The sequence below is a fragment of the Lemur catta genome, chromosome 20 (genome assembly GCF_020740605.2).
Source record: "Lemur catta isolate mLemCat1 chromosome 20, mLemCat1.pri, whole genome shotgun sequence".
Classification (NCBI taxonomy): Eukaryota; Metazoa; Chordata; class Mammalia; order Primates; family Lemuridae; genus Lemur; species Lemur catta.
In genome coordinates, this window is record NC_059147.1 from 13,895,121 (window position 1) to 13,909,201 (window position 14,081).

The 14,081-nt window shown below is 43.2% G+C and overlaps 1 protein-coding gene across 1 annotated transcript in view; it reads left to right on the forward strand.

Annotated features, from left to right (window-relative positions):
• CDYL2 (chromodomain Y like 2) overlaps positions 1-14,081 on the forward strand; it is a 150,765-nt gene that overhangs the window by 108,201 nt on the left and 28,483 nt on the right. The window contains exon 3 of the mRNA XM_045533293.1: positions 13,570-13,787. Coding sequence (XP_045389249.1) covers positions 13,570-13,787 — 218 coding nt within the window. The remainder of the gene's footprint in view (positions 1-13,569; positions 13,788-14,081) is intronic.

The following is a 14,081-nucleotide window of genomic DNA, read 5'->3' on the forward strand; positions in this document are numbered from 1 at the left end:
GTCTCCTCCTGCCGTTCCGAGGCAGAGCCAGATCTTGGCACTGTGACTCTGCACCAGCACCTCTCCTCTCCTCGCACCCCAGAACAGTCCACAACGCTCGATGCATCTTCTGCTAGTCAACCACAGCCCAGGAAACGGGGCTCATGCACAAGAACTATCACTTTCTCTTCTAAGAACTGCTGCTGGAAAACCTTCACCCCGCAGTCCACAAAGGGCTGGTTTTGCTCAACTGTGGAACTGCTCAGTGTTCTCTTTGGTTTATTTTAACACCTCCCTCTGCCCTGGCCCCTGACACAGTTGAGGACGGAGAGTGCTCAGGTTTAAACTGCCTTGTCTTAGTCCTTTCTCATTATGAATTGTATCTGCTTCCCGAGATGATTTTAGTGGTTGGAAAGCCGGGGAGAGTGGACAGTTTCCTTCTGTGTTCAGACGGCTCCAGCCACACAAGGTGTTACTACTTTCTTTGCAAGAAAAGGAAAACTCATGGCACTCTGTGTTCTCTCCTTGGGCGTCTTTGAGAGGTGAGATCTCACTAGGCTGCTGTGAGGCAGAGGGTCAGATGTGACATATGCGAGTTAGTCACCTAGGTGTGAGATCAGCTCAATTGCAGAACACAAATGTGTACGTGCATGAGATGAATACAAAGCTTTGGAAGTGGGGCTGACGCACAGAGGCTTCATGATCTGCTAGTGGGGCGAATATGGAATGCCCCCCAACGTCGGGAATGTCACTTATTAATTTGGCATGGGGTATGCTCCCCTAGTGAGTTCCCCCCATGTGTCTGCTTGTTCATTTACTTGGTGAAGACTTGGTTGAGCATGTGCTTTCTTCCAGGCACTGTGCTCAGTGCTGCAGACACAAATGTGAGCAAGTCTCAGGCTTACCGTCCCCAGAGAGTGCACAGTCTGGGGGGACATCAGGCAGGTGTATGGATGCTGATAACACGGCAAAATGAGCTCTGCTTGGCAACAGCGTCACGTGACACAGGCGCCAGGTGCAGTGCCCAAGTTTTCTTTCCTGCTTCGTTCAGCAAAGACTGGGTTTTTAGGATGAAAAGTTGAACATCCATCAGAGCCACCCCTGGGGAGTAGGTTTCAGAGTCTTGAGCCCAGCTTCCAGTTTGGAGTCAAGATGCCTGAGTTTGACCCACATGCTGGTACTTCCCAGGGGCATCCCTTTGGGTTTTCGTTTCCTCATCTGTAAAATGGGAATACAAATAGTATCTTACAGGATTGTGATGAGGATTGAAGGAGGTAACCTACGTGAATCACATAGTAAGTGCTCAACAGCTTGTAAGTATTGCATTATAGAGAACAATCGGAAGAAAGGACTTTGAGGAAGATGCTGCAACAGCACTGGGAGTCTCCACGTCAGGGTGTTGGGAGGCAGGTGTGCATCACGCCTGGTCCAGCTGCCCTAGTTTCCAAGGACGACTGTGCAAATTGTGGAACCAGCATGCATAATGCATCCCTCAGTTTGAGATAGCATCCTTTGCTCATCTGTCCTTTTCCTTCCTTCCTTCCTGCTCAAGGCAGCTTGGTGCTCTTCTGTGCCTGGCATTTGAAATGTTCTTGGTGGAGAACTTGGGCATGGATCCCAGGCCCTGCCAGGAGTGGCTGTGTCTTCTGAAACTGATGTTGTGTGGTAGAAATGCTCCGTGCTGCGCCCCTTATCCTGTCCTCCGTGGTGTGCCCCCCAACCCCAGCCGCCTGCCTCCTGCCCTCCCAGACAGCTCATCCCTAGTCCCAGGACAGCTGCCCCCTTATCTTTCAAGAACACGTTTCTGTCTCTGTGCCTCTTACAAACTGCAGTGCATTCCCTGACACCTTTTCTTACTGCACGTTGACCACTGTGCACCATTTCTCGATGCTCGTCGAATCCTTCCAGCATTTCTTCATTGATTGGGCACATTTCCTTCCCTCGTTAGCTGAGTTGTGACACCTCTGTCTTTCAGAGTTTCTCCTCAGGAAATCTTCCACACACCTTTATACTTTTGTCCAATCTGGTTATGTCTGTCTTTTAATATAAGAGTGTAATTTTTTCACAGAATGAAAATTATTGATGCATTTCAATTATTTCTCCTATTTTATATTGCATTTCACTTTTATCATTTTTTTTCTCTGATCCCTCTCCCACCCCTGTCCCCTGGCCTTTTCATGCTTTTTATTGGATTGGTACATTTTACATATTTTCTGCCCCTGGGCTGACTTGGAAGCCAGCTATAGACTGTATTGGTATTTTCAAATATTAGTGCACATACTTAACTATGATTTTTTTTCTGACAAATATGATGTCCTCTTACTGAGTATAGCAAGATGCCTCTACTTAGCTTTAAATTGTCATTGAACATGTCTCTTCCACATCTTATTATTGTTTTGTACACACAATGTTGTTAAATTCCAAAGATTATTATTTTTACAGCCAATACTTACATTTGGTAAAAAATTTTTATCCACTTTTTTCACCCTTACATTCTTCTTAATTAATTTTTTGATTTACTAAAGTTTATTTTAATATTTCTTTTAGAGTCTATGGTAGATAAACTCTGTTACTGTTGGGGTATCTGAAAATGCCCATTTACTTGGTCCTTTAAATGCTGCTTTAGCTGGGTGTAAAATTCTTGGTTGATAAGTTATTTTCTCTGAGCATTTTGTTGATAGAAGTTCATTTATTATTGCTATTTTTATAGTAGCTTATTGTTTTTAAGCCTCTGTTATTGCTGTTTTCAGTCTCTCTTTCCTTTTTGATAATATGATTTTTCTGTCTATGCTCTATTTTAAGAACTTCTCTTTACTCATGACATTCTACAGTTTCATTATTATTTGTCTGTTTATCCTGCTTTGTACTCAGAGTGCTCTTTCAGACTAAGAAGCTTTTATTTTTGAGTTCTAGAAAATATTCAGGTGTCATCTCTTTGACAATATTCAGAGTTATCCTTTGTATAGAATTTTAATTTGATTTTTATTTGTAGGATGTTTGTGTTTAAACTGTATTTAACTTTTTATTTTGAAATAATTTCAAACTTAGAGAAAACATTGTGAAGGACCCCTTTTCAGATTCGCCAGTTTTTAACATTTTGCATGTGTATGTGTATATATGCACATGTATATGTATATAGATACACACATATACAAATGATTGTTATTTTTCCGAACCATCTGAGTGTAGTCTATATACATTATGCCTCTTTACCCCTTAATATTTAGTGTGGGTATTTTCTAAGAAAAAGGATGTTCTCTTAAGTAAACACAGTACAGATATGAAATTCAAGAAACTTTGCATCGATATAATATTTTTATCTAATCTATAGTCCACATTCCAATTTTTTTTAATTTTTATTATTTTTTTATTTCAATAGATTTAGGGGGTGGGTACAAGTGTTTTTTGTTACATGGATGAGTTAGAGAATGCTGAAGTCAGGGTTTGTAATGTACATATCACCAGAATCTACCTATCTACCCAATAGGTAGATTTTTATCCCTCACCCCCCTCCAGCCCTCCCTCCTTCTTAGTTTTCAGTGTTCATCATACTACTTTAAGACCATATATATCCTTTGTTTAGTTCCCACTGATAAGTGAGAACATGTGGCATTTGTTTTTCCATTCCTGAGATACTTCACTTAGGATGATGGCTTCCAGTTCCATCCAAGTTGCTGCAAAAGACATTATTTCATTTTTATGTCTGAGTGGTACTCCATGGTATATGTGTGTGTGTGTATATGCATATATATATATGTATATATATATACCCCCCACATTTTCTTTACCTACTCCTCAGTTGATGGACATTTAAGTTGATTCCATATCTTTGCAATTGTGAATTGTGCTATGACAAACATTTGGGTGCAAGTGTCATTTTTGGAAAATGACTTCTTTTTCTTTAGGTAGATACCCAGTAGTGAGATGGCTGGATTGAATGGTAGGTCTACTTTTAGTTTACTGGGGAATCTCCATACTGTTTTTCACAGAGGTTGTACCAGTTTATATTCCCACCAAAAGCATATAAGCATTCCATTTTCACTGCATCTGTGCCAACATCTATTGTTTTTGACTTTTAATAAGGGCAATTCCGATGGGGGTAAGGTAGTATATCATTGTGGTTTTAATTTGCATTTCCCTGATGATTAGTGGTGTTGAGCACATTTTTGTATGTTGGCCATTTATCTATCTTGTTTTGAGAAAAATCTGTTCATGTCTTTTCCTACTGTTTGATGGGGTTATTTGTTTTGTTCTTGCTGATTTGTTTGGGTTCTTCGTAGATTCTGGATATTAGTCCTATGTTGGATATATAGTTTACAAATATGTTCTTCCATTCTGTAGGTTCTCTGTTTACTCTGTTGATTATTTCCTTTGCTGTTTAGAAAGTTTTTAGTTGAATTAAGTCTCATTTATTTATTATTGTTATTGCTCTATCTGCTTATGAGGTCTTGGTCATAAATTCTTTGCCTGGGCCAATGTCCAGAAGAGTTTTTCCTACCTTTCTTCTAGAATTCTTTTGTTTTCAGGTCTTACATTTAAGTCTTGATTCCATCTTAATTTTTGTATATGGTGAAAGATATGATCCAGTTTCATTCTTCTGTATGTGGCTATCCAGTTCTCCCAGCACCACTTATTGAACAGGTCAAGATGTCCTTTCTCCAATGTATGTTTTTGTCTGCTTTGTTGAAAATCAGTTGGTTGCAGCTATATGGGTAAAATACTTTTGCACCTTTCCTCTCTTCACTTGAAAATATATTTTGGAAGTCACTCCATATTCATAGTGATAGCGCTCTTTCTTTTTTACAGCTGCATAGTATTCCATTGTGTGGATACACCATAGTTTATTCCACAGATCTATACGTGGACATTTAGGTCGTTTCCAGTGATTTTCAATTCTCAATAATGCTGCAGTAATGCTATGCATATATATTTTTGTACTGCTGGAGGTATAATTTTCCTGTTAAATTTCCAGAAGTGGGATTTCTGGGTTGAGAGGAAGTGCATAAACAGTGTTGTCAGATAATGACAAACTCCCTTCCATAGCGGTTGTACCTTTTTGTGTCCCACCCACAATTAAGAGAATGCCTGAGTCCACACATTCTCTCTCGCAGAGTATATTGTCAGAATTTTGAATTTTTGCCAAGCTGACGCATAAAAAATGGTACTTCAGTGGAGTTTTAATTTCCATTTTTTATTATGAGTTTTGATTTGCATTATTCTTTTGAGTGAAGTTGGAATCTTTTCTTATGTTTAAGGGCCATTTTTATGTAATGTTTATGGATTGTTTGTTCATGTCTTTTTTCCATTTTTTTCCTGGAGGATTTTTTTTTTTGGCCTTTTTATCTTCTATGTTTAAAAATTCCTTACAATTTGGAAATATGAGCCTTTTACTTGTGATATGCAACTGTTTTACCCTATTTCTTATTTGCTTTTTAATTGGTTCTTTATCCTACCCACTTGTCCTTGTTTCCTTTCTGTCTGCTTTCATTTGAAAATTTCTTGTTTATTTTAAAGGAATGTTTTTCTTGCATCTACCACTCAGAGCATTTGAAGTATACCTATTTTAAAGTCCTTGTCAGATTGCTTCATGATGTTCTTTTAATTTTATTTGGAGTAATTTATGTTTCAAGTGTGGATTTTGCACAAGTGTTGGCTTGTTTTGTAAGCAGGGGCTGTCTCCATGCTTTGGAATTTTGGTGTGCAGGCTCATTTCGAGAGCGAAGTTTCTGCTTTGTTTTGTTTTTCTTTGTTTTCTCCCTCTCCCTCTCTTTCTAATAGTTTTTTGTCTGCCTCTACCTGGTCTAGAGCTCTCAATAAAGCCTTAGCCGTGGGTGGTACATCCTTTCGTTATTGTTGTTCTGCCTTCATGGGGGGGGCTCACTCCATTCCTTGGCTTTCAGCTCTGAGCCTGGGTCCCCTCTCCCATCTTGCAGGGAAGACTTTCAGTCCCTGTTGCCCTTGAAGAGTCCACTTCCTGACCGCGCCCCCGCTCCACTTACTGCTTTGTGCCGATGTTCTGCCTCTCATACACAGAGATGATTATCTTGTTTGCGAGCCCAGCTTCATCTTATTGAATTTCTCCTTTCATATTTTATCTGTCGCTCCTGTGTGTTTGTAACAGAGGCGCAGTGTCAAAGTGTGAGCTTATGGAGCCTTCTTAATGAGAAATACTCTTTTGTACTTGAAAGGAAGGAACATGGGATGCTGGGAATAAAAGGAAGGAAACCAGCGTGATGGGGGGTGGTTTCCTATGTCTCAGAAATGCGGCATGCATCACTTCCCTTGCTACACGGCAATCCTGCAAGGCGGGAATGGTCTCTCCCATTTCACATGCAGGACACTGGGGCACAGGGTGAGTGAGCAAGGTGCCCAGCCCTGCAGCCCATGGGAAGGATGTGGGGGTTTGAATGCAGGTGGTGCCCCGATTGGCCGTCACCCCGACCTCTGGGCATGCAGGGCCATTAGTCCCCTCCATAACTGGAATGCCCCATCTTTGGCTGGGGTCTGAGTTTGGGGTTGGGAGTAGGAGAGGCATGGTTGTTGAGGACTCACCAGTTAGTTCCTTTTCTTTGAACAGAGTCTTGGTGTTCTCCAGCTAACATTGGGGAGGCTCCTGGAATGTGCCAGGCACTTTGCTGATCCATGTCTGTTCTCCAACTGACCAAGTTCAAAACAGCCCTGAGAAGTAGCTACCATTAACCCATCTTACCAACAAGGAGACTGATGCTCAAGGGCGTACGTGGCTTCCTGGCTCCTCCTAGTTAGCAGGGTTGTGATTTCCATGTTGTCTGACATGCAAAGCCCTAAACTTCCATGCTTCCAGCATGTTCTACTTCCCATGGCATCTTCCCTGCCAGCTTGTTGCAGTCTGTCTCTGTCTCTGTCTTTCTCTCTCGGCGTGATGCTCCAGGAGGGGAGGGGTCCCGAGGGCAGCTTGGCGAGAGGGCAGGGTCCGAGGGTCTCTGGAGGCCGCTTTCCCCTGCATCTCCTGGAGGCCACATTCCAGCCACTCACATCCAGAAATGCAAGTAACGTGGCTGCGCACAACGTGAATCCAGGCACGCGTGGAGGCTCTGATCCTTCTTGCCCAGAGATGTTGTGTCTTTCCAAGTCAGCACCGGAGGTGCGAGCCCAGGTGGTTTTATGGTTTATTTGGTGAGTTCGTCCCAAAGGCCTTGTCCCTTTGGGGGCTGCTTCACTGTGTGCCCTAATGGAAAGGCCTTAGGATTTGAATTACAGACACCCCCTCCGTTGCTCTTCACCGTATCACTCTATTGTTTGCCTACCTGTAATTATTTTAGCTATTAGTTTGCTTATTAACTTTCCATCTCCCCCACCTGAAGCAAGCCCCATGAGGGCAGGGACCTTATTTCTCTAATTTCTGTTGGATCCCTGTCACCTCAAGTGACAGCCTGCCCATAGGAGGTGATACATCATTAGACTTTGGATGAATGTGTAAAAAGAGAGCTGCCTCCAATCCCAGCTCTACCATTTAAAATCTCTGTGGCTTCCAGCAAGTTACTCACTTTTCCTTATCTGTAAAATGGGGTGACAATGGCAGCTTCATAGGACTGTTGGGTAATTTAGAGCCAACCACAGACCTGCTCTAAAAGGTAACTCTCAAGTTTGCTTCCTTCAATATAATAAGCACTTTGACTTGGTTGAGAGGCAGGAGGGTGCTATGCAAACCTGACCTGGCCCCAGAAAGCATGGCTGTCCCCAAGCTCTGAGCATCAGGCGAGAGCCAGCACCCGCTGAGAGCAGCTCCCGTAGCGTGGAACCTCTGCACAAAGGAGCGTGGCCTGGGTGTGCCTGCGCTGCTGCAGAGACCACGGCCAGCCCAGCCCGTCCAGTTCGGGAGCCCTCCTGAGCTGCAGCAGGTTTGAGGTTGACCCTGAAGGAACAGCTCCCTCTGCACAGCCTTTTAATTAAACACTCGTGTTTACTTTCTGAAGTTCATAGAGTCATTTTACCTGATGTCAGGAGCTGCATCTTGATATCTGAAAAAGCCTGGTTGCTTCGAGTGATGGAAAAGTACAAAATGAGGAGGAAGCTTTGCAGAAAAGAGGTGACACAGGCCCCCCTCTGTGCCATGCAGCTCTGATGCGGGAGCATCCCCTTCGGGCTGGGTCTGATCAGCTCCTGGTCCCTGCCTTTGGCCTGGTGCTTGGGATGCCAAGATTCCAGGGGCTCATGGAGAGTCCGAGCCCACCCAGAGCTGGGCCGGGGGCTCTGCGTGCGGAGGAGCAGTGCCTGTGGGCTTCCGGGTGCCACGGGTCCCATGCTGGCCCAGGCTGTGAGCGCGGCAGTGGCCCTGCCTTCAAGACACCGTATCATTAGAGAGACAGGACTCAATGCTGCAAATATTATGAGACTGATTTTGTGCTAAGCCAGGCATGATGATTATAAAGCAAATAAGAGCCACCATGTATTCATTGTTTGCTATATGCTGAGTTCTTTAAATATGTTATCTTACTTGATCTTTATGTCCTGCTCTCTGAGGATCAGAAAATGAGCATGTCCATGCTGTGTCCACACAGTTATCTTCCTGAGGGGGCAGGCTTGGCCTCCCGGGGCTGGATTCTGGTTGGGTTCTGGCGTCTCAGTCTCCGTAGTGACTTCCTTCTCATCCCAGCCGGGCAGAGTGCTTAGCACGTAGCAGGTGTCCTCTGAGTGGCTTGTACTCCTCTTCCTCAAATCCCCCGAGGCTCAGTGAGGTCACCCTTGAGATGTAGCTGCATCCTGCACGGGGCAGTCGCTCACCCTCGCCTGGCAGATGTGACAGTCCACAGGATTTCCAGTCCTTCACCAGCGTGCAAGTAGCCCCGTCCTTGGGGGAGACTGCTCCCGCCTCACCCCCAGAGTGGCGCCTGGTCACGGAGGGGGGGTCCCCGTGTTGTCTGGACCCTGGTTCTCAAGGCCAGGTCCCTGGAGCAGCAGCAGCAGCGTGGGGTGGGCACAGCAGGCTGATTTGTAACCATCCCGCAGGGATCCGGCCGCACTCCCAGGTGTAAGAACCACCAGACGCAGCTCTCAAACCTGCCTGCGTGTCCGAATCGCCTGGGGGGTGGTGGTGTTGTTTTTACTGAACTTGTTTTCTAAAATATCTTCTTTAAAATGAACTTCACTTTTTTTTAAAATCACAAATGTTAAGTTTTATTACTCTATAGGATATTAACCACCTTTGTAAATTATTTATTTATTTATTTAAATTTGCCAAACCCCACCCTCAATAATTTAGCTATCTTATTCTGGCACTTTCTTTCATTTACTACATGTATCAGTCTATCCCATACTCCGTTTTTTTTTTTTCCTCTTCTGTACTGTTTTTTTTTAAATTAATTAATTTATTTTTTATTCTTATTTCAGCATATTTTTTAAACAGTTTTAGATTCACAGAAAAATTGGAATGCTAATATGAAGAGTTTCTACATACCCCACACCCAGTTTCTCCTGTTACCTTACGTTAGGATGATACCTTTATAAAAACCAATGAGCCAATATCAATACACTATTAGGAACTAAAGTTCATACTTCATTCAGGTTCCCTTCGTTTTCAACCTAATACCTGTTCCAGAACCCCATCCGGGACACCACGTTACATTTAGTCATCATCTGTCCTTAGGCTCCTCTGGACTGTGGCAGTTTCTCAGTGACATTGAGAGCTTTGAGGAGGGCTGCTCAGGTATTCTGTAGAGTGTCCCTCAGGTGGGGTTTATTTGATGTTTTCCTGATGATCAGAGTGGGGTTGTGAGTTCTGAGGAGGAAGACCCCAGAGGTAAAGTGCCACTCCCATCACACCCTATCAGGGACACAGACGAGGAACGTGACCTGTCACTGTTGGTGTTGACCGGATCACCTGGCTGAGGTGTGCGTGTCAGGTTTCCGCACAGCACAGGTGCTGTCCTCTCCTCCTCCCCACACTGTCCTCTCGGGATGTGAGTCACTGTCGTATCTCACACTTAAGGAATGAGGAGTTATACTCCGTTGCCTTGAGGTTGGAGTATTTATACAAGTTATTTGGAATTCTTCTGCATGGGAGATTTGTGTCTTTTCCTGCATTTATTTATTTGTTCAATCATTTTTATATTTATATTTATATCAGAATGGACTCATGGATAGTTATTTTATATTTTCAGTTATAACTCAATACTACTATATTTCATTGTTCAAATTGTTCAAATCTTTGGCCACTGGGAGCTCTTTCCGTTGGCTCCTGTGTCCTTGTGACATATCTCCATCATTATGGTGGCTGTTTTGTTTTGTTTGAGCACTTCTTTATGTTCTGGCTCTACAAGCTTATCTTGTATGTTTCCTGCCCAGCCCTCAAGTCAGCCATTTCTCCAGGGTGCCCTGGTTCATTTTGCTGAGAATGGTGTTAGAAACCAAGATCAGGGCCCTAGTTGTACTGTTTGCTATTGAGATGTCATTGACTCTGGGCCCTCTCAGGTGGCAGAGCAAGGAATTACACATGTGCGTACACAGTTGTGTATAGATATTTCTGTAGGTAACCTTCTGTGTCTGCATTAAGCTAAACATGAGTTCACACTGTTGTCTGCAACTCTGACCCGTGAGCACATGGATCTTTCTGGCCTCCCCCATTTGCTCATCTGTAAACTCCCACGGTGAACACCTGGCTCCTCCCATTTGCCATGTATTTTCTTAATGATTCAATCCAGTGCACAGGTACAGCAGGTCAGCGTTGTTAGCTTCCGCCTTCATGGGCATCACCTTTGTCAACGGGGGTACAGCGCTTATGTGAACTGTATTGTTATCTTCTGGGAGCTTTGTAGTTTTGCATTTTACATTTAGGCCTATGATCCACATTGAGTTAATTTTTGTGAAAGGTGTTAAGATATGTGTCTAAGTTCATTTTTTGCTTTTGCAAGTGGATATCCATTTGTTCCAGCACTATTTGTTGAAAGAGACTATCCTTTCTTCGTGGAATTGTCTTTACTTCTTTGCCAAAAATCACTTCACTATATTGGTGTGGGTCTATTTTCAGGGTCTCTATTCAGTTCCATTGATCTTTATGTCTATTCTTTCACCAATATCACACTGTCCTGATTGCCATAGCTTTATAGTAAGTCATGGAATTGGGTAGTGTGAGTCTTCTAACTCTGTTCTAACTCTTCAGTATTGTTTTGGCTATTCTAGGTCTTTGCCTTCCCAAATAACGTTTAGAATAAGTTTTCCAGTATCTACAAAGTAGCTTGCTGGCATTTTGATTGAAATTACGTTGAATCTGTAGATCAGTTGGGAAGAATTGACATCTTAAAAATATTAAGTCTTCTAGTTCATGAAAACAGAATGTCTCTCCATTTATTTGGATTTTATTTTATTTTTTATCAGAGGTTTGTAGTTTTCTGCATATATATTTTTTACATATTTTGTTAGATTTATACCTAAGTATTTCATACTTTAGGTGCTGTCATAAATAAAGTTTTTAAAATTGATATATAATAGTATATATTTTGGGAGTACATGGTGATATTTTGATACCTGTACACAATGGAATGATCAAATCAGTATAATTGGGGTATCTATCACCCCAAATATTTATCTTTTCTTTGTGTAGGAACATTCTAATTCTTGTCTTCTAGCTATTTTGAAATATACAATAAATTGTTATGAACTGTAGTCTTCCTACTGTATTATCAAATACTAGAACTTAGTATTGCTTTTTAAATGTCAAATTCCAATTGTTCATTTCTGGTATGTGGGAAAGTAACTGACTTTTGTCTATTAACCTTGTATCCTGTGACCTTGCTGTATTTGCTTACTAGTTCCAGGAGTGGCTGGTTTTCTTTTTCTTTCAATTCTTTGGTACTTTCTATGTGGATAGCCTTGTCATCTGTGGACAAAAATCATTTTATTTCTTCCTTCCCAATCTCTATAACCTTTGATTTATTTTATTTTATTTATTTTTGTCTTTCTGCACTAGCTAGGACTTCCAATGTGATATTGAATGGGAGAGAGAGCATCCTTTTCTTATTTCACATCTTCAGGGGAGAGCATCTAGTTTCTCACCGTTAAGTATGATGTTAGCTATAGGTATTTTGTAAATGTCCTGTATCAAGTGGAGGAAGCCCCTTTCTATTGGATTTTGTCAGATGCTTTTTCTGCATCAATTGATATGATATGATTTTTCTTTTTTAGCCTCTTGATATTATAGATTACATTGATTTTCTTTCAAATGTTGAGCCAGCTTTGCATACCTGTTTGTAGCACATAATTCGCTTTATACTTTGTCGGCTTTGATTTGCTAATATTTTGTTGAAGATTTTTGCATCTGTGTTCACGAAAGATCATGATCCATAGTTTTGTCTTCTTGTAATGTATCTCACTTCAGTATTAGGGTTATGTTGGCCTCATGGGATGAATTAGGAAGTGTTCCTCTGATTCTTATTTTCTGGAACAGATTGTGGAGAATTTCTGTTATTTCCTCCATAAATGTTTGATATAATTCATTGAGGCCTGGTGCTTTCTTTTTTAGAAGATAATTGTTGATTCAATTTCTTTAATAGATATAGGGCTATTCAGATGATGTATTTCTCCTTGTATGTATTTTGGAAGTTCGTGTCTTTCAAGGAATTGGTCCATTTCATCTAAGTTATCAAATAAATGGACAGGGTAGTTCATCATATTTTTTTATTATCCTTTTAATGTCCCTAAGATCAATAGTGATGACCCCGCATTCACGTCTGATATTGGTAATTTGTATCTTCTCTCTCTCTCTTCTCTTTTTATTTTTGGCTGGGAAATATTTTCAAAATACACATTTGAGTCTCTCCCCAGACCTGCTTCGGATATAGGTTGGGGTCTGAGCTTGGGCATGCCTTCTTTACAACACAACTCCTAACAGCTCCTGACCTGTCTCTTTGGGAGGCTGGAGATTAGGAAACGTCCTAAATCAGCATCATTTTGTTACCGGTTTTCACACCTTTTTAGCAGGGCACTCTCTGGCCACTTCTGAATGTTAATATGTAAAACAGAAAAATGCAGAGCCGTTGTTATTGATTTGGGAGGCAGGGAAGAGACAGAAGGACCCTGCTCACTTGGTACTCACCTCCCTCGCCTCAGAGCAGCCCCCAAAGAAGCACCAGGGGTCCCAGAGCCCCATCTCTGGTTCTCATGTTAAATGGGATGATGCCCATGGAGTGTTTCAGGATGGTGCATAGCACATAATCCGGGTTAGATAAAGGTTAGCTGTGAGTATTGCTCTTGTTAATAATTCCCTGTCAGTCGTAGGTGACCACCGATGGGGAGGGCTGCCTCTTGTGGCCCGTGGGTCCCCTGCTGCTAAGGCATCGGGCAGAAGCTGGGTGTTGCAGGCTGCTTCGTGGGAGTGGGGAGCGAGGGCTGCACGGGGCCTTTGCAGAGAGCCCTCTAGGTCCTCTGCTGGGTTTGGAAATGTGGGGGTTCAGCCCCGGCCCTTCACCCCCTCCCTGGAGCAGAGGGCGGCACAGGGTGGGGGGTGTCCCAGCCACGTATCAGCCTTCCCAGTGGTAACCTGAACGTTCCCCGGTCGTGCTCGCGTGGGACGGTGGCCCCTGCCGGTCTCTCACTTTGTCTCTCTGGTTTTGGAAGGCTCCGCCCTGACCAACGGGACACTGAACCTGCACAGCCCCGTGAAGCGGAAGCTGGAGGCGGAGAAGGACTACGTCTTCGACAAGAGGCTCAGGTACAGCGTCCGCCAGAACGAAAGCAACTGTCGGTTTCGAGACATCGTGGTGCGGAAGGAAGAGGGGTTCACGCACATCCTGCTGTCCAGTCAGACCTCGGATAACAACGCGCTGACGCCCGAGGTGAGGGCGTGGCCGGGGGCGCGTGGCTGGGCTGTGGCCCCTCTCGTGCAGGACAGACGTCGCTTTCTCTTTGCTTCCACCAGGGAGCTGGTGAGAATGACCAGCATGCATAGACACTTGACTACGGGGCACAGCTGGCTGATCACTTCACCTACATTGTCCCTTTCGGTCTTTATGACCAGGTAGTGATGTTCTCTCATTTTGCAGTGAAGACCACGGGCCACAGACTCATGGTGTAGACCCAGGGTCCAAACATCATACCTTGGGCTTTTCCAGCTAAACTTCATTGTAATC